Source organism: Carlito syrichta, unplaced genomic scaffold (genome assembly GCF_000164805.1).
Source record: "Carlito syrichta isolate Samal-C Ts95f unplaced genomic scaffold, Tarsius_syrichta-2.0.1 Scaffold308112, whole genome shotgun sequence".
In the NCBI taxonomy this organism is placed as follows: Eukaryota; Metazoa; Chordata; class Mammalia; order Primates; family Tarsiidae; genus Carlito; species Carlito syrichta.
In genome coordinates this window covers 56,618-75,882 of record NW_007252208.1, presented here as the reverse complement: position 1 = coordinate 75,882, position 19,265 = coordinate 56,618, and the positions used below count along the sequence as shown (strand labels likewise).

The following is a 19,265-nucleotide window of genomic DNA, read 5'->3' as shown; positions in this document are numbered from 1 at the left end:
CAGGTGTTTCTCGAAGCTGGGGGAGCTCAGAGCGCTGGAAAGTGGGGGCAACTGCAGAAGAGCCCTGGTTCTCAGATCCCTGAACTGCCAGCGTCTGCTAAGCCCTGGGGTTCAGAGGACCCCAAAGAAGGTTGCACTTGTCATGGAACAGTGTGTTTGCAGGAGAGCGGAGAAATCCAGCATGCTATGGTTCTGGTCAAGTTTTCAACCCAGTGGCAGCTGCTTCCTTGTGAGAGAGTTAGTGGGTGTTTGAGAAACCCATGGTGACTGTGGCCATTCTGGACTCAGGCCCCATCTTGGAGAGGTTCTCTCTGAGGATTTTGGCTGCTCAGGGGGATGCTCGGGCTGAGAATGAAAACCCCCCTGAACAGTGACTCTCTCAAAGAGCGGTGAGCCTACTCTGTCTTCACTGTTTCCGCCTAAAAATGAACTTGCTCTAGATGTTGGATTTTGCATCTGGCATGCAGGGAAAAGTGGCTGGAGGAGAAAACGGAGGAGAGGCCTATCTGGGACTCTGCTTGGCCAGCTCCTCAAGGTCAAAGTGAAAAGTCCAACTGCCTCAGCAGTCCCAGAGCTCTTTAGTGAGAGGCAATTCATGTCGATGAGTATGTCCCACCAGGTGAAGCCGTCTGTCCCTTCCCAAGTTGGTTTCTTAGACGTGAACACTGGGTGTCACTGCACAGCCTATGGAGGGAGTGGGGAAGTCCTTGCCAACCCCAGGACCCGTAGTAGATGAGACTGGTAAATTTATATAAACACAACAACGTCTGCATGCCACAAAACACCATTAACAAAGTCAAAAGAAAAATAAATCAGAGAAGACATTTGCAATTAGTTTCACAGACAAAGGGCTAATATCCAGCTATATAAAAGTCTCTCTAAAGTGATAAGGGAAGAGAAAAGCAAGTTGAAAAGTGGAGAATACACAGTACACCGAAGGGGAAATGTTGATGAAAAGATACCCAGTCCTCACGTAGAATCAGATCAATGCAAATGACAACTGGAGCACCGTCCTGTTTTTCTGCTGTGTGTTGGCAGGAGGCTCTGCACTGAGTGACACGTCATGGCGTGGCTGTGGGGTGGCCCTGCCACAGGCTGGGTGTCTTGTGGGGCCCCCAGAAGTAGTGTGGCAGCATCTCTCAAAGATGCAAGGGCACAGACTGGGACCATCCCCAGGAGTTCCCAGACTTGGAGTGCACGTGCTTGTGTGGGAGATGGCACATGTGTGTTTCGGGGATGGCAGTGGGTGTGGAGTAGGAGGGAACTGAGGTGAGCTGAGTGCCCACTGGTAGGGAGGGCAAGTGGAATATCGTCAGCTGTAGAAAACAAGAAGCTCCAGAAATGAAGGACTTGAGAAGAAAAATAAGACATGCCTGTGTCGCCTTAGATGGGCGTGCAAGTTCTCAGGAAAGATAAACTGGAAACGATTAACAGGGGCTGCTGGTGGATGAAGCCTTTTTGTCATAGACTGACCTGTTCTTTCTGATGCAAGCCATATATGTCTAAAACCAATTCAAAAAATATAAAACAAAAATGGTAGCTGGTGGCTGAGGGAGAGGCTGTATGTTGGCCCCGGTTTTATGACTGAGACTCCAGAGCTGCGCCACCTGGCGGAATCTTGTGTGGAATCCCCAGACAGGGAGCGGGCTGGTGGCCAAGGAGAGGCTCCAGGCCCCCTGTCTCTCTCTGTCCTGTCTGCCTCCCGAGGGTCCCATCAGCAGCCGAGGGGCAGCGGTGTCTCCTTTGCCCATTTGGGGGGTCAGGCGTGCATCCCCCTGGTCAGGCATGCCACCTCCTGCCCTTAAAGAACGGCCCCTCCTCTCCCCTGGTCATGAAACACCAGGCATGGCAAGTACCTCGGAGAGCTTAGAGGCACAGGTGCAAGGTGACAGTGGAAGCAGACAGCTGTCTGTAGTGCGTCCTTCAGCTTCGCTCCTTCCAAGAGTTTCCGGAATGCCACCGTTCTTCACACTTTCCCCGAGGCTCACCTCCAGGGCCCAGAATCCTTCTCACCACAGCATGTATCATGGGTGCCTTCTGGATAACTTCCCGTTGGCACTGTGGTCTCATTTCCCAGCTGGTCTGTGTCCCATGCCATCGAATGCTAGGGAGCAATGGCCTATGCCCCTGCTGATGGCAGATCCTCTGAGAGGAGGCAGAGCGCCTGCCGGGTGGCCTGGAGATGGCATTCGTTGGAGACAGGGCCTTCCCAGGAGCCCCTGAGAATCGGATGAGATTGCAGACAGGAGCACCGTCCTGTTTTTCCGCTGTGTGTTGCCAGGAGGCTCTGCGCTGAGTGACACGTCATGGTGTGGTTGTGGGGTGGCACTTTGTGAACGCGACATGGAAGCATCTGAGGAAGGACGCTTTCCTCTCCCCCGTGCAACTGAAGCTACATGCAGGAGTTGGGACACGGCGGCATGCGCCGTTCGTCTGCTCCTCCAAGAAGACTGGCCACCCGCTTCCGTGCCTCAGCAGCAGCAGCAGCAGCACTCCCAGACGGGCTTCCCTCGCCGCCGGGTCTCTGCGGGCCCCAGTCCCTCTCTACCTCGTGTCCTTGCAGCAGCCTTGCCCCGGCTCTCCTTCCCTGCAGCCTCCCACTCCGACTTGCCCCAGAGCCGCCCTGATGCTGCTCTCAGATCATGGCGCGCCCTTGTTCAGGTCCTCCGGTGACTCCCCACCTCGTATGAAGTAATCTTTGGGTTCCTTGACACACTGTCCACCTGGCCCTGCCTTTTCCACCTCTTTCCTGCTCGCTGCAGCCTCCACTGCTCCTCCAGTTTGCCTGGCGTCTCTGTTCTCCTGAGCGCCTGTTTTTGGAGGGTGGTGCAGCCCTTCTCCCTTGGTTGGGCCACTGAGGGATGCTGGGTAGGTCCACACCAACCTACCTTCTCTCTTGCTTGCTTCTCCCTGGCCCCTGGGACCATGGGTCTCCTCCGAGGCCCTGCTGACCCCTGGCTCCTGCCACCCCCTGCTCTCACATACCTGCTCGATAGATGCTATCATTCACTGATGTCACCTGGCTCAGTCATTTGTAGACTTGTGACCTAACTGCTGGCTCAGTGGTCTAGTGAGGTCTAGTCATTAGGGTCCCACTCCCGTCCAGTGCACCATCCCCCACTCGGTCCTCTGGTGGTCCCTCACCTGTCCCTGGCATATGTGGGTGGACTTATGCTCATCTAAGTGTGTTTATGTCATCCTGTTTGGACTTTTGCTCCCTGAGGTGGAGGGCATGCTGTAGGTCTTCAGATCACCCTTGCCACCTACCTCTCCACTCTGGGGAACTTGTCCACCCAGCAGCATACAGTCAAGTCAGGTGACTGTCTGTCACATGGGAAGAGGAGTGGACAGGACTGAGCTGATGTTGCTGACAATCATTACTGTCTTCCTGAAGCTGTGAGTTCACATGCCTGTCATTGGAGGCCAGGAGACCGGGCACTGAGGCCCGTGTGCCTGCCCCTCCCCAGAGGAAGGACGCCATGTGCCTCTTCTCCTAACTCGCCTCCTTTTCCCATAGGCCCTGCAGGCTCCCGATGGCGAGATTACGGCGCCTTGGCCATCATCATGGCAGGGATTGCATTTGGCTTTCACCAGCTCTACAAGGTGAGTCGTCCTCCCAGCAGCTGTGGGTGCTGTGCCCCTGCTGCCCTTTGGCATCAGCCCCCTTCCTATGGGTCCTTGGCTCGCCTGTGTAGAGGTACTGCCCCGCGGAGCAGGTACTCAGCCCTGGAGCACAGGGGCAAAGGAGAGGACAGGGGAGACGGGGGAGTCAGGTCCCCACCCGGCTGGGGAGGATGGGCAGGCCCCACCTTCCCCCTGTACTCAGGTCTCTGCTCGCAGGACATCGTGAGGTCCATCTGATGACAGTGTCAGGTTCTTAGAATAGTGCTCACACCTGGTAAGCAGTGTGTGAGGTTCAGAGAGAATGACATCAGGTTGAGAGCGTGGCCACTAGGCCCAGCTACTCGTGCTGAGCCTTGACTCTGCTCCTTGGGAACTGTGTGACCACAGGCTCAGGCCTTAGAATAAAATGGGGGTGGTAGCCCTCACCTCATGAGGTTATCGGGATCCATGCTGCTTTGAAGAGGGCTTGGAACCATGCCTGGCATAGAACAGTGCCGTTGTTCTGCCAGTGTTTAATACCAGCTTTGAGACCCTCAGTACAAGCATATTATGGGTTCTGTTCTTTTCTCTTTTATATGTGTGTTAGCATCCGTATAAATCTAGGGTTTTCCCAGGCTCCCCAAGTTAGCCCTCAGGATCCAGAGTTCATTGTCTACATAGAACTGCAGGCACACCACACGAACATTGACATCCTTGATGCCAGTGCAAAGCCCAACTTTGATTTGAAGTAAATGAGTCTTTTCTAGAAGTGAAAGAGCCAAGGTAGGTCCCCAAATCTGCTGATCCTGGAGAGAAACCTCTTTTTCTACTGGGGCCACCAGCTCCTCTACCCCTTATTGGTGATTTTTTTTAAAGGACCTGAGTGAATACCCAGACATACCGTTGTAACTTCTAGCACGTGAAACATGTGTTTTGTAAATACGTAGTTGCAGGCTGGGCTAGTGTGTCTGCTCCTTCCCTTGTCATTTCTGATCTCAGAAATGGAGTTTTTAGTTGGCTACCTGTAGAATTTCTTACCTTTCATACTTAGGACATTTTCAACCTGAAATGTGAGGCTACCTTTGATGAGTTTCGGCTCAGTTGTGGGCAATAACTCCTGCCGTGGCTAAAAAGCACTTTGCGAAATAGAAAATGTGTCTATACATATGTGAAATAATGGTTTTCACTTAGGAGTCGCTCCTGAAATGAGTTCCCACAAACCCCTTGTGAGAGACTTTCTTTTCCTTCCCCAGTACAGAAACCGTAATGGAGAAGTTTCCATCCTTCTTACCTGGGACCCAGATAGATTAAGAACCAGCATTACCCCTCGGTAACCCTAACCAGGCCTGCACTGACTGACTCTGTCACCACCCATTAAAGTTGGCAGTGGGTCTCTCCCTCTTCACCTGGGATGCTGTGTCCCCATGAATCCTTACCTGGAAGGGCTTGTCCCCATGTCCCAAGTGGCTACATTCCAGGGCATGTGTTCTTTCATGTGCCACCCTCCTCCATGCCTTCACACCCTCACTCCAAGATCCATAACCAGTTACCAACCATGCCCACCTTCTTCCTAAATGGTCCCTCATCTGATCCTGGGTCCTAGGTACCCTTGATTGGTTGCCCTGAAGCATCAACTTTCTTATTCCCAAGAGCCAGTTTCTTCTGATCTTGCTCCTCCCTCTCCCTTCTGCCCTGTGTTTTAGTTTGGGGAGAATTTGAAGGAAGTTTGTTCTGAGGATTCAGGCTTAGTTTAGAAAAGACAGAGGTGACCTCTTCCGGCAGCCTTGGAATACCCATATATGATCCCTAGTGAAAGAGCCGAGGGGTCCAGAAATTTGGTGATTTTCCTTTAGTTTCTCAAGTAATTTTCTGTCTGTTTAACGTCATTTTTTTCCGAATGGGTGATCCATTCACAGGATGCTGTGAGAGACTCCTAGCGCCCTCCTTGCAGGAGCAGTTTCCTGAATGTCCTTCCACAACTTCATCTTATAACTTTAGAGTCGAATTTAAAACTTTTTCTTACAAAACTATTGTGGCATCTTTAAGAAAGATAGATAAAAGGACCCACAAGTTTGCCATCACAACAGATGAACTTGATTTTCCACGTCCACGTTCCCTCCTGGTCCTTGACCTTATTCAGGCAGAATTTTTACATGGTTGTCATCGCAGTCTCGTAACTTTTTCAAATATCTTGTTCATTTATGGTGTTTACTTAGAGTTTCCAAAACCCAGGGATGACAGAAAGTTGGGCGGCGGAATTCGAGAGGTTGCTGAGGGGTAACCCTGAGCACACACCCAGGCCTCACCCACCCTGCTTCTTGTAGAAATACCTGCTCCCCCTCATCCTGGGCGGCCGAGAGGACAGGAAACAGCTGGAGAGGATGGAGGCCAGTCTCTCTGAGCTGAGTGGCAGCGTGGCCCAGACAGGTAAAGATTAATGACTCCATCAAGTCACCCCTCAAAGCCTTCTCTGAGCAGCCCCTTCTCTGCCCCCCCGTCTCCACTTTATGTGGTGACTTCATTTATCTGCTCTGAGAATCTGTTCACATTTGCAAATGAAGCCGCCGTCATTTCGGTTTAATTTGAAATTGCTTGTTTACTGTCGGCGCGGCCTCAATTAATTATGTTTTTACGGAAAGGCTCCCAACCTCAGAATATTAATAAGGGGAATAAAATGACAGCCTTTCTAAGGGCTGTAAAGTTCATTTTTAATTTCTGCTTCTATGAGGTTTTCAGGGGGGTTTTCGGTGATTTCCCCCCTTCCCTCTAAGAATCCAGCTCGGGGTCAAGAGAGTCTGTAATTACTGTGGCTCCCAGGACCCTGGCCACCTCCTCTGTTACCGACTCCACAGGGCTCGCGTTCATTACCCAGTGCCCCACTGATGGCCCAGATTAGCTGGGACCTGTCGCGCCAGAGGTGGCTTCTCTCCTTTATAAACTTGTTTACTAGAAGGAGGCTCTGAGTCTGAAAACCTGAGCAAGGCCAGCAAGCGAGAGAGCCACTTGTCCTAGGTGGGAGCCTGTGTCCCCTGGGGCACGTTTGTGAAGCCCTCAGATGTTCTCTGGAGCACTTGTCCTGCTGGTGTTTGCTCCTAGGAGGCTGACATTGGCTGCATCAAGGCCCCAGCAGGCCATGTGACATGGGGAGTTCTTCGGGCAGCCTGGGAGTCGGGTGGGAAGAAGCAGCGGAAACAGGATCTGCAGTTTCACCACTCCTGGATATCACGGAGACCTGAGGCACCTCCCAGGAGTGAAGTTGCACAAGGACACGGAGGCCCAGGAGATGAGAGATGCAGGTGTCTAGGAGCTGGAGAGCTGAGCAAATCATAGCAGCTGTAATTAGAGGGGAGAGGTTCTGGACGGATATACTGTTGACCACGGACAACTACACAATGGAAAGATAAAGTAGAAATACTAGAGGTTAGATACAGTGCAGGCAGATTACCCGGAGTGCAGATAAATTAGATGGATTGCGGGGCTGGGGGTGTCAGCAGATAAATTAGACAGAGTGGGAATACAGGCAGCTCCTAGGTGTGTGGACTGAGGGAGGGATGGTCTGTGTGGTCCGTTAACAGCGTCGTTCCTGCTTTCTCCTCGCAGTGACTCAATTGCAGACCACCCTTGCCTCTGTCCAGGAGCTGCTCATTCAGCAGCAGCAGAAGGTCCAGGAGCTTGCCCATGAACTTGCCGCTGCCAAGGTACTTGTCCCTGCCCCTCGGACCCCTCCAGGTCTAGGCCTCTCCTGTGTGGCTCCTGTCCTTTGTGCCAGCCACAAAGGCTTTCCATGGACCTGAAGGCTTTCCATGGACCTGGCTTTGCCTAGTCGCATGTGGGTTATACAGCAGTGGCCAAGGCTGCCCTTTCCTTATAGAGAAAGGAGGTCAGCGCTTGGCAGTCAGTGTGGCTTCACCATTGAGGCCGTCATTTCTGCCTTGGTGCCACCTCCCAACAGGAGGGAGGAAAATCCACCCTCTGTCTGTGGGCATCTTGTGGTGGTCACGTCTTCACAGCTCCAGAGGCCATCAGTGTAGACATGGAACAGCCTCCACATGCTTGTCGGGTTGCAGGTCATAGCATTGCCAAGAGGGGTTCCTAGAACAGAGAGGGGAGAAGCGTGCATGCGTGCACGGTCAGGTTAACGGCCCCTGCTTCATCCAAGACACCGTGCTGCAATGGCAGGTTCTCCAGAGCCAGGTTTCAGGAGTTAGAGCCAACTCCGCGGGACTGAGGTGTGGGCCTCACTGCCCAAAGCTGAAGCAATGGGCAGGGTCCGATTCTAGAATCAGATTGCCTGGTCTAAAGTCCTGCTCTGCCTCTTGTCAGCTATGTGACCACAGGCAAGTCTCCTCATCTGTCACATGGAGCTAAAATAGTACCTACTTTGTTGGGCTGTTGACATGCTCAGAAGGGTGCCTGGCTCCAGCCAGCTCCCAGGATCATAGGACGTGAGTTCTGTGGGTGGGTGACAGGGGTCATCCCTGAGGCAGGATCTTGGACAGACTGGGCCCAGGAGACAGTGGCCAGGTGGTTCCAGAATGTCCACAGGCTTTTCTCTGCCCCCTACTCTGGCTGTGTGGCCAGTGGTTGCTGCGTTCTGGCTGCTTCCATGCAGCCTGGCCGTAAGGAATCTCTCTCAGAGGTGCTCTCCCGGGGAAAGGCCCACCACTACCCGCCCCCTCTCTACCCAGTGTACTATCAGCTTTGAGCCAGTGCTCAGATCGTTTGCAAAAACCAGTGAAATGAGGCTGGGTGCAGTGACTCATGCTTGTTATCCTCATGCTTTGGGAGGCTGAGACAGGAGGATTGCTTGCACCCAGGAGTTTGAGACCAGCTTGGACCAGCCTGGACACCGTAACAAGGCCTTGTCTCTATAAAAGATAAAATTTAAAAATTTAGCTGGGTGTGGTGGTATGCGCCTATAGTCTGAGCTACTCGGGAGGCTGAGGTGGGAGGATCGCTTCAGCCCAAGTATTTGGGTCTGTGGTGAGCTGTGATTGTGCCCACTGCACTCTATCTAGCCTGGATGACAGAATGAAACCCTGACTCAAAACAAAACGAAACGAAATGAAATGAAATAGGAATCTGTCCATTTCTGACAGAGTCTGAGTGCCACTTGCAAAGAGCGTCCCCGAGAAGCCCCTCCTTGAACATTCATCCCACACACGGGGTGCTGCCGGCTCTGCCGCCTCGGGTGGCTGTGGGGCTGGGGCTGGCTGCAGCCCCCTGCATGCTCCCTGGCGGCAGCTGGCTCTGAAAGCACTAGGCAGGCCAGTTATGGCCCCTGGCCTGCTCTCCCTGGTGAGCCTTTGGGCCTGTGGCCTGCCGATGGCCAGAAGCCATTCCGGAAATTGGAAAACTGTTTCCAGGCCTCACGCGTGAGATGAAGGCCACATGTTGCATGCAGGAAGCAGCAGGGCCCGGGACGCTGCCTGGTGTGAGAGCGGCCCCTCCGGGTTCCTGAGCTGGTCTTGCTGCGGCTGTCCCCTGCCCACGCCAGGCCCTGTCCTTCACTCCCGAGCCGTGGCAGGGCCCCTGGCTTGGCAGCTAAAGCTGGTGTGTGAGGATGTCGGTTACCCCATAAACCCAAGACTCGGAGCTGTGTTTTCTCAGCTGTAATGCAAGTTTTTATTTCTGGCTTCCAAACTCCTACTGGAGCACTGTAAAAAATTAAAAAGAAGCGCTTTAAGTAATTAAAAAACCTACATAAAACTGAAGGCTGTGAGTTTTCTACAACTGTTTTTTAAAGAGACTGGCTAAAAAGCCCCAGATGTCAGATTTTATTTCTAAATCCTGGCATCTGGCACCATATGCCTTTGGAAATCTGAGTCCTTTGTAGGCCTGTGAGTGGAAATTGCTCCCTTGTTAATGGACTGCTGTAGCTTTCAAGGTCTCAGAGAAGCCAGAACAGTGGCTCCTGGGTCCTCGCTGTCTGGTGGTCTGGAGTAGGGACCCTGAGGGGACATGTGTGAGGGTGGCGGGTGCCCAGGCTTTCCTTCACGAGACCTGCGGCCTCTCCCAGGGACTTTTCCCTCAGAAGTGTGCCCAGCAGGCAGGCGTCCCACCCTGCATCAGAGGCGGCTCCGTAAGCTGGCCCAGTGATCTGCAGATGGGCAGGGGACAGCCAGGGACCGTCCCCTCTGCCAGCCTGGTGAGTAGTACTGGGAGAGCCTTGCACTGTTAACCCATGCACTGGAAGACAACCTGGAGTGGACTTCACCTGGGTGGCACGGGCCTCTGCAAGACATCACGTCTAGGATTGTCCTCCATAAACACTTCACAGGCAGCTTGACCACGGCAGCTGCCGCTGGGGGCCTCTGTTTTGGCTGTCCTCTTCTTCTATCCCAGCAAGGTTTGCCAGAAGTAAGGTGTGGCTCTTGGGAAGCAGTGTCAATTCCAAGGGAAAGATGTGCATGGAAGGATGCTGTTTGTCCGAAACGGTGGTGGCTGTCCCTCCCTGGACCCTTTCCGGGGAAGGAGGTGAAGTCACGTCCTGTGAACAACTTCTCTCTGCTGGGCCGTTGCAGTCATCCCAGAAGAACAGTGGCGAGTGGGTGGCAGGGCCCACAGGCAGCTCTGAAGTCAGTGGGGCACAGTCTGGGGTGTCCTCTGCGGGCCTGAGAAGCCACAATGACCCGACCTCACTGAGCCAGGAGCTGGCAGTCTCTGAGAGGTGTGGGAAAGCCGCTCCGTGGTGCCTGTCTTCCAGGTCTGCCTAAGCTGAGAACTGGGGGATGGGGTGGCCAGGCACTCAGCTGTGCTGGTCTCCGCCAGGCTCCGCGGCGGCTTCCAGGTGCCAGGCTCAGGCCCCGCTGTTGTCAAGGCAGCCTCCTCTCAGCCCCTCACTGCCACTGTGTTGTGTGGTGGCTTCTTGGGAGCAGAGGGGGGTGCGGTGGTGGCAATAGCTGGTATAGAAATGGCCTGGGTTTATTTTGTTGCTTCTTGCTTGAATGGACGTTTCAAACACCCAGCGAAGGAAGGGCGTCGCCTGTGAGCCCACGTGCTCCCTTCCTCACTCTGACTGACTGTATCTGCCACCCACCCCGGGCTGTCTTCAAGTGGAACCCAGATGCCTCGCACTCCGTACCAAATACTTCAGCATGTCTCTGAAAGACGCAGACTTGGGTTGTGTTGTTGATAGTTTATTTTACGTAGCCATAATGCCCACAAACATGTTGTGATTCCTTGTCATCAGATAACCCAAACAGATCTGTGGGAACGTTTATTTTAAGGGTGTCGTCATTTAAAGGGAGAGACGCGACACGCAGATCCCCCACGGGCAGTGGCAGAACCTTCTCCCTGGGCCATCAGAGCAGACCCAGAAGGTCGCATGTGACGCCCCCGCCCAGACAGGCGGGAGGGCCTGGCTGCAGCCTCTGCCATGGCTGAAGGGAGGCCCGCCCTGACCCCTGCTCCCTGTGCTTTGACTTTCAGGCCACCACATCGACCAACTGGATCCTGGAGTCCCAGAATATCAATGAACTCAAGTCGGAAATTAACTCCTTGAAAGGGCTGCTTCTAAATCGGTAGGAGGGAAGGCTGGGGACCTCGTTCTGGCCAGGCCTGCGGCAGAGCCTGGGAACGCCTGGGCCAGCCTGGCAGTCTTGGGCTGGGGGCACGTCTCCCCAGGGGCCTCTGTCTGTCTGACTGATTCAGGCATTGAGTTTGGGGACCTTGTGAACATCTACTTTCCCTCCCCAGTTCGTCCCCTTCCCACTCCAGGGCTGGCCCCACAAGGGTGACCCCACGAGAGTGTTGAAATACACACAGCTTCCCAAACCTGTCAAGGCTTAGTCAAGGACGGCTCGAGCCTAAACGCAGGGTCCTGTGAGCAGAGAACTTCCCGGCTTGGCCCATCCTGAAGCAGGCGCTCCAGGAAGGCCACCCTCCTCCTCCCTGCGCTCCAGCGGCCTCTCTGTGACAGACTTGTTACAGAGAAAATCCTTGGGGGGGGCCAGGGTCTTTTTGCCCACTTAGTGTAAGGCATCCCACAACTGAAGGCACAGGCAGAACCAGTTCCCACCCCCATCACCAGCTTCTTGGGTGTCCCTCTCTTATCCTTCCACGGTGATAGCACATTGTCGCCAGTGCAGCCCTGAAGGTAGGGTGACCAAGGCGTCCTGGTTTGCCTGGGACTGTCTTGGTTTTCTTTTTTGTTTTTGTTTTTTGAGTAGGAGTCTTACTCTGTCACCCAGGCTGGAGTACAGTGGCACTCTCACAGCCACCGCAGCCTCGACCTGCTGGGCTCAGGCGATCCTTCTGCCTCAGCCTTCCAAATAGCTGAAACCACAGATGTGCGCCACCATGCCCAGCTAATTTTTTGATTTATTATAGAGAGGAGGTCTCGCCAAGTTGCCCAGGCTGGTCTCAAAACCCTGGGCTCAGGCAATCCTCTTGCCTCTGCCTTCCAAAGTGCTAGGATTACAGACGTGAGCCACTGCACCGAGCTTGTCTTGGTTTTCAGATGGAAAGTCCAGTGTCCAGGAGTCTCTCAGTCCTGGGAACTGTGATGGGGTTGTCCTCCCGGATTGGCGCCTAGGTGCCTTGTGTGGGGTGCTCTCATTCCCTGCTGGGCCCAGGTTTAATAGGAACTGTGTGAGTTGGGGTGATGCACCAGGGTGGGCCTTTTGCTAGTGTCAAGCATGGGGGTGCAGAGGGGTCTTGTGGCTCCAGCCAGAGCACCCTATTTTCCAAGCTACCCACTTCCTGGTCCTCCCTGAGGAAAAGAACATGTCCTGGAAAGAGATGTGGCTGTGTACAGGGAGCGGGGGCCAGAGGGTTGACATTAGGAGAGACCCTTCCTCTTCCCGAATCGAAATGCCTTTGAGGCGAGGGGGATATGGAGCACAGGCCGTTGGGAGACAGTGGGGCCAGGAAAACTGCAGATTGCATTTCTCATTAGCACTTGTGAAGCCGGAGAATAAAGCAGGCCTTGGCAGGTGCCCGCTGAGCAGGCCTTAGGTGGGAGGGCTGATCCCCGGTGGGCAGGCTGGGCCCTCCTGGCCTGGGCAGAGATGGGTCTGCCCGTCGGAGTGCTCCGTCTCTGAGGCGCTGCCAAGTGGACCTGACCTCACAGGCCTGACCTGGAATTGGCTTTGGTCTGGGCTGGCTGCCGGCCCAGGAAGGGAACACGGGAGCGGAAGGGAGAGCTGGCTCTTCCCTGTCAAAAGTGTTGAGCTCAGAGGTTTTCTAGCAAAGTGCACTGACATTGCCCTTCTGGGTCTGATATCTCTGGCCACTGGCCAGGGGTCCCCACTGCCTTCTGCTAGGCCAAAGACCAGTCAGGATGAGGACAGCTGTCTAAGGTCCCAAGTCTTAGCCTTTTGGGTTCTCCGCCTTCTCCCTCTCCTGGCCACTGAGGAGGAGGCAGGACCATGAGGACACAGGCTATGGGCATGGCAGGCCCCAGGCCGGCTATCCAGCCGCTGCCAAGGCAGGCAGGCCTTGCCCAGGGCAGGGGCGCCTGGAGGCACCCTGGGTATAATGGGGCAGTCTGTGGCACAGAGGGCACTCCTGGCATCTGTCTTAGCGGATGGGACCTCCAACTGGCCTGGAGGCCTTGTTCCTAGTTCCTGAAGCGAGGGAGGGAGGCCCTGTCCAGCCCCCCAGGCTGGGAGAACTGGGCCCGCGGAGCCCCTGGGATCAGGGAAGGAGCAGCCCTGGGCGTGGGATCCAGATGCTGTCACCAACCTCCCTTCCTGCTTCCCCTGCCAGGAGGCAGTTTCCCCCATCTCCGTCGGCCCCGAAGATCCCCTCCTGGCAGATCCCGGTCAAGTCGCCGTCACCCTCCAGCCCCGCGGCCGTGAACCACCACAGCAGCAGCGACATCTCACCCGTCAGCAACGAATCCACGTCGTCCTCTCCCGGGAAGGAGGGCCACAGCCCCGAGGGCTCCACAGTGACGTACCACCTTCTGGGCCCCCAGGAGGAAGGCGAGGGGGTGGTGGACGTCAAGGGCCAGGTGAGGATGGAGGTGCAGGGCGAGGAGGAGAAAAGGGAGGACAAGGAGGATGAGGAGGATGAGGAGGACGACGACGTGAGCCATGTGGACGAAGAGGACTGCCTGGGGGTGCAGCGGGAGGACCGCCGGGGCGGCGACGGGCAGATCAATGAGCAGGTGGAGAAGCTGAGGCGGCCCGAGGGTGCCAGCAACGAGAATGAGCGGGACTAGGGCGCCCGGCCCCCTGTGCGCAGCGACCCTGTGTGGGCTCGTGGCCGCGGCCCTGGGGGCAGCCAGGAGCCAGGTAGGGGACGAGACGATCCTCAGCTGCCCTGCGGCCACATGGGAGTCATGTTCCTGTCCACCTGACCTCCTCTCATCCGGCTGCCAGCCCCTGCCCTGGCGGCCTTTGACCTTGACCTCAAGTCAGGCTGATGGCACCGAAGTCTCCAGGCTTGAGGCCGCCCAGCCTCCTCTCCCGGGCAGAGGTCTTGCTAGGGTGTGTTTGCTGAGTGTCTTGACTACCGTGACACCGCGCATGGCCAGAGCTCGAGCCTTCACCTGCCTCCCAGCTCCTCACGGAGGAGCAGCTGTGGTCCCTCCACCCCTGGCCCAGCCCTGGACCCCTTGGGCCCCTCCCCCAGCCCCACCTGCTCCGCTGTCCTCCCAGACAAATGAAACTGCACCGTGCTTCCAACCGCCTCGCTTGCTGTGTAACGGCCCCGCCCACCCGTGGCGAGACGCAACACTGTCTCCCACGAGCGGCTGGGCCTCAGGCCGCGTGACCAGCAGCCGCCTCATCCTTCCCGCCAGGAAACACGTGTCCGTTCGTGTGATCATGTATAGATTCCAGAATATAAGATAGGACTGTATATAATTGTAATAAATACGCGTTGCCACTATTTAACTCCTGCCTGTGGCTCCCTGTCTGCCCCCGGCTCCCTCGCCCGCAGTGGGTCTCAGCCCCGGGTCTCAGCCCTGGCTCCAGGTGGAGCAGGGACGGGCCTGGCCCAGCAGCCCCGCAGGTGGGCCTAGGGCAGCACCTACCTGGCCTGCTCCAGCAGGTTGCAGGACTGCTCCCCCAGCACTGGAGGGGCTTGTTCCCGTCCCTGTGACTGCGGAGGGCGACGCTTTCCCACCGCAGAAGGGACCTCGCATTACTGTCTGCAGACCTGCTGTGAATGTGGGGCGCTCTCCTTGAATGGATGAGTCTTTCCGGAGGGCTATGTGTTGTCCTGACTCCTCTCCTCTGGCTCTCGCTCTCCCTGCCTCCCTTTTAACCTTCTTGGAGCCTCTACCAGGCTTGGACTAGAAAGTGCTGGGCAGCCACTGCAGGTGGACCCTCCGAGGGGCCCCACCATGGCCTGCGGAAGGAGGAGGACACAGTGGCTGAGCTGCGACTTGGCTGTTTGTCCCAGGAGCCGTTCCCCTCCAGCCCGAGTCTCTCCCCACTTGCAGCAAGCCCTTCCTGACGCTCGGTCCCTTGACTCAGCCCTCCCGGCCCTCTGAAGGTGCAGCCGGGTCTGGTTTCTGGCCCGCACCTCACGGGACTCTCTGCAGCCCATGTTTCCGGCCACGTGCTCCCCAGGGAAAAGCAGGGCCCCGGCGGAGAGGGGCTCCCAGCCTCGCCTGGATGACAGGACCCTGCCTTGCCAGGCCGCAAGGGTCCTAGTGTCCTGAGCCAGACGGGCAGACTGAGATGGGCCAGAGGCCGCACCCTTCTCCTAGGCGAGTGACCAAGGGGCCTTGGGCCTTCACGGGTGGCACCACCTGGTCCTGAGGCCACGACCTCCTTTAGTTTAGTGCCCATTGGCCTTTTCAGAGGCCCCTCCCCCAGTGGGACCCGAAAGGCGGCTGGAGGGCGGGCACCCTGGGGCAGGAACGAGCCAGGGCCTCCAGGGCGGTGCCACGGGGGTGAAGCGCCAGCCGTGACCGGGGCCTCCCTGCCTCCATTCCTCCCTCGAGAGCCGGAGCATCAAGAACGAGAGTCCTTGTGTGGGGAGGCGACAGAGGCCTCACAGGGCGAATGTCCTCCCACCGAGGGGGTCAGTGGGCTCGCAGGTCCCAGGGCTCAGCGCGGAGGAGGAGAGAGGAACAGACACCTTGGCCCGGGGGCCTTTTGCCCTGCGGGTCCTGAACGCCGAATTCGGCTTCTGAGGACGAGAGTCTGGCGCGATTTCAGGGAGAGGAAAACCCCTCCCCAAAACGGCGTGAGTACTGCCTAATAAAGGCAGCTGCCGGACCAGGAAAACAGCCCTTGGAAAAAAAGCCTTTCATTAGAAAAATAATGCATTTCATCCAAATAAGGTAAAAATATTCGGAATGGGGCAGAAGTGAGCAGCAGGCAGTGCCTGTCAGGCCCTTTCTGGAAGGGAGAAGATTATTAAACTCAATTACAATGTATTTTTATAAAGTGTCTTTTAGGAAAGAACCAGCCAGAGCTGGGAGGCTGCGGCCGGTGCCCCACCTCCTGCCCAAGCCCTCCCCCCGCCCCCACCCGGGTCCCTCCCAGCTCCAGGCTGACTCGCCTCCACCTTGGGCAGGGCCCTTCCTTGGCGCTGGTGACACCTGGGGAGCACCAGGCGGTGGAGGAGCGTCCTGGGGGCTGTGCCTCCTCCGGGCGGAGGCTCCCAGAGCGCATCCCTGGACCCCGCTGGGGAGAGGGAGCCTCAGGGTCGGAGAAAGGGGATGCTGAGCTCACGCCCAAAGTGCCGGTTTTGTGTCCCCTCGGAGGAGTCCGAATCAGGAGTCTAGAAAAGCGAGCCTGCAGGTGGGGTGGGGTGAGAGACGCCCTCACAGCCCACCTTCGCCTCGAGCCCGCCGTGCCGCCTGCCCGCGCGCCCTCCCTCTCTGTGGAAACAAAGGCAGAAGCTCCTTTCGGTGTTGTGTGACCCGCTTGTCTGACCACAGTGAATCGCGTTTGTCCTTCAGGGCCCTCACGCCCAGGTGGAAGTGGAAGACTTTTCTAGAAGGCCCCACCGTGCCCAGCCAGGAGCACCGAGGCACGCGTTCTCCAGTCTGGGCCCACACCGCCCCTCTTCCCTGGATGACTGCCCGGTCCCTGCGTCTGCCCCTGCCCCTGCCCAGAGCCCCGAGGGAGGGGGGAGGCAGGAGCCATTCCCGGTGGGTCAGACTACGCCACCCTTGGGAGGCAACTTAATCCTTCACGTTGTTTCTTATTTGCTTAAACTGGTTTGAGGCCAGACAGGGCAGGTGAAAGTGCCAGTGAGGCCTGCAGGTGGGACTCCAGCCTCAGCCGGCAGAGACCTCCCCCTCTGGCCTCTGGCAGGAGGGTCCTGCCCTCTTCCTGCCCCCACCCCTCTGCTCTGCCCAGGTGTTTCCCACCCAGGGACCAGCCACACCTGGCCAAGGGGAGTCACACAGTGGACGCCTCCTGGGTGCTGTGTGGACGCACAGCTGCCGCCTGCTGTACACCTGAGCTGGCACGCGCTGACGCACACATGCACACACGCACGCGCGCACACACACACACACACACACATACGGCTCACTCACACGCAGGCCCAGTGGGCCATGACCCCCTGCGAGGGCCGCCTAGCCCCCACACCTGCCCACGCTGCCCACAGTGCAGACCACGGTTCTTGGACACTCTGTTTAATGCAAAAGGAGCCTGAAATCCCAACCAGCATCGAGGGGCGACTTCACCCAAATAGTAGTTTATCTCATCAGGTACTTGGAAGTTCATGTTCTGGAAGAGACAAGATGTATTCTGATTTCCTCAGGAGAGTACCTGAAACCTTTCCTTGCTCTGGGACAAATGCTGGAAGGCCCTTCTTTTAAGGGACAGGACCACTCAATGTCCCAGCAGCCCTGAGAGAATTGTGTCCGGGGCGTATGCCTTGTAGACGGGGCCCGGGGCCGGGCGTTCTTTGTGGGGAAACGCGCCTCCCTCCAGTGGCGGGCATCCTGGGCTCGGCTGCCAGCGCTGGGGTTGGCTTCTTGGAGCCACCTCCGGTCTGACCTGCCCCGGAGGACGTGGCGGCTCCTCCCAGCAGGGGCGGCCCAGGCCTGGCCTCCTCGTTCCCAGCGAAGTCCCCAGACACCCTGCTCACCGGAGGCCTGGCTGGGGGCTTGGGCCAGCAGTTCTGCGTCCCCCACCCCTGCCCTGACCCTGGGCCGAGGCTCCCTGTGGGGCCGGGCCACTTCTCATAAGCGTGGGTGGAGACTGCCTTTGTCCAGTGACCTGGAGACACTGCCTAGAGAGGGGGTGCCTTGTCACTGTGTCCAGGCGGGCGGGGCCGGGGCCACTTCTTGAGTGCCAAGGCCCGGCTTCTGCAGGTGACTCAGACCGTGGTAGCGCCCCAGCCGGGCCAGGTCTGTGGGAGGTGGGCGGGCCGTTGAGCTCAGCCCTGAGCCTGTGCAGCTGGTTCTGGCTCTTTCCAGGAGGTTACCAAACTCTTGAATTTGCCCCAGTTTGAGTGTAGGAGCCCCGCACACCACAGCTAATTAAATCGCAGAAGGAAAACATGTTTTATGGCATTGCCGAGGGAGTCCGGCGAGCCGCAGCAAGTGCCCCGGGGCCTGGATACCCCCACAGCCGCGGCCCCCTCCCTGGCGGCCGGGGTGAAGTGCAAGTGCCTGATGGGCGGGTGGGCTCTCCTCCGAGCCCTCCAGGGCAGAGCCTGGGACTTGGAGCCCTTGGCCAGCCAGGGCGCGGCACCCCATTCCTCCGAGACCCCTCTGAGAGGCCCCCGAGCCCCAAGCCCCTTCCCTAGGCTGGTCCTGCCCTGGCCTAGTCCGGGCCTCCCGCCCCCCGTGTGAGGGTCTGCCAGGTCCATCAGGACCCGGAGGGCCAGGGGGCAGTTTGGGGGTCTGGCCAAGGCCAGCAAACCGCCCGAGTCCCCATCCTCTTTCCCCTGGGTCCCAAGAGTGCGAGAACTGCCCCCACCGTGCCCACAGGGTGCCCCGCGGCCGCACCACCCACCCACCCGCCCGCTGAGGTGGGAACTTGGCTCCCTGCCTCCCCTCGGGCCCATGGGAGGCTGCCCAGCCCACCAGGGCCTGTAAAGCTCCAGTAATGGTTTTAATTTGTTGAACTTGTGTTTTATCCCATAAATTAGTCACTGTTTTATTTAACAGAATCGAGATATCCACAAACAATAGGCGAGTTCCAACTTGAACATTTTAATAAGACAGAAAAAAGTATATATTTTCGCGTCTGTTACAAACATATTTATGTAAATAGCCTGCGGGCCGCGTTCCAGGAGGAAAGAAGAAAGAAAAGGGTCCCCACGCAGGCCGAGCGGCTTCTTGGTGGGAATCGCTGGGGAGCCGGCTGGGGGAGTGTGCAGACGGGCGGGGGTGGGGAGGGTGAGGCTGGCCCCCGCCCCTGCCCAGCTGGTGCCTGTCTGTGCCGAGTCCAGCTGGGGGAGCAGCATGCTGCAGCGACTTAACCTCCAGCCCCTACGTCTACTGGCTTGGTGAGGACCGTGGACGTGGCATCCCCACGGCAAGGGCCCGATGACCCAGGAGATGCTCCCAAGCGTGGGAGAATGTGGTGGGCCCCACACACGCCCCTCCCAAGGCCCTGGGAAGGCGGGCTCTGGGCTGGCAAGCTGGGTTTCGGGTGGGAGGTGTTCTGGCAAACCTGGCCTCCGCCCGGGCTCCGGAGCTGCAGGGACGTGCCCCCGTCCCAGGCCTGCCTGGTGGGCTCCTCTGGGCTCTGGAGGGAGCCGTCAGCCACGGGGCCACCAGGCTGGCAGCT

General features: G+C 57.4%; 1 protein-coding gene across 3 annotated transcripts in view; it reads left to right on the top strand.

The window, feature by feature from the left end:
* PEX14 (peroxisomal biogenesis factor 14) overlaps nt 1–14,447 on the top strand; it is a 150,612-nt gene extending 136,165 nt beyond the window's left edge. For all 3 annotated transcript variants that reach the window (XM_021716014.1, XM_008064943.2, XM_008064944.1), the window contains 5 exons: nt 3,518–3,603; nt 5,928–6,030; nt 7,204–7,301; nt 11,035–11,126; nt 13,315–14,447. In XM_021716014.1, the coding sequence (XP_021571689.1) occupies nt 3,518–3,603; nt 5,928–6,030; nt 7,204–7,301; nt 11,035–11,126; nt 13,315–13,771 (836 nt within the window). In that variant the 3' untranslated portion in view covers nt 13,772–14,447. The remainder of the gene's footprint in view (nt 1–3,517; nt 3,604–5,927; nt 6,031–7,203; nt 7,302–11,034; nt 11,127–13,314) is intronic.
* The last annotated feature ends 4,818 nt before the right edge of the window (nt 14,448–19,265 follow it).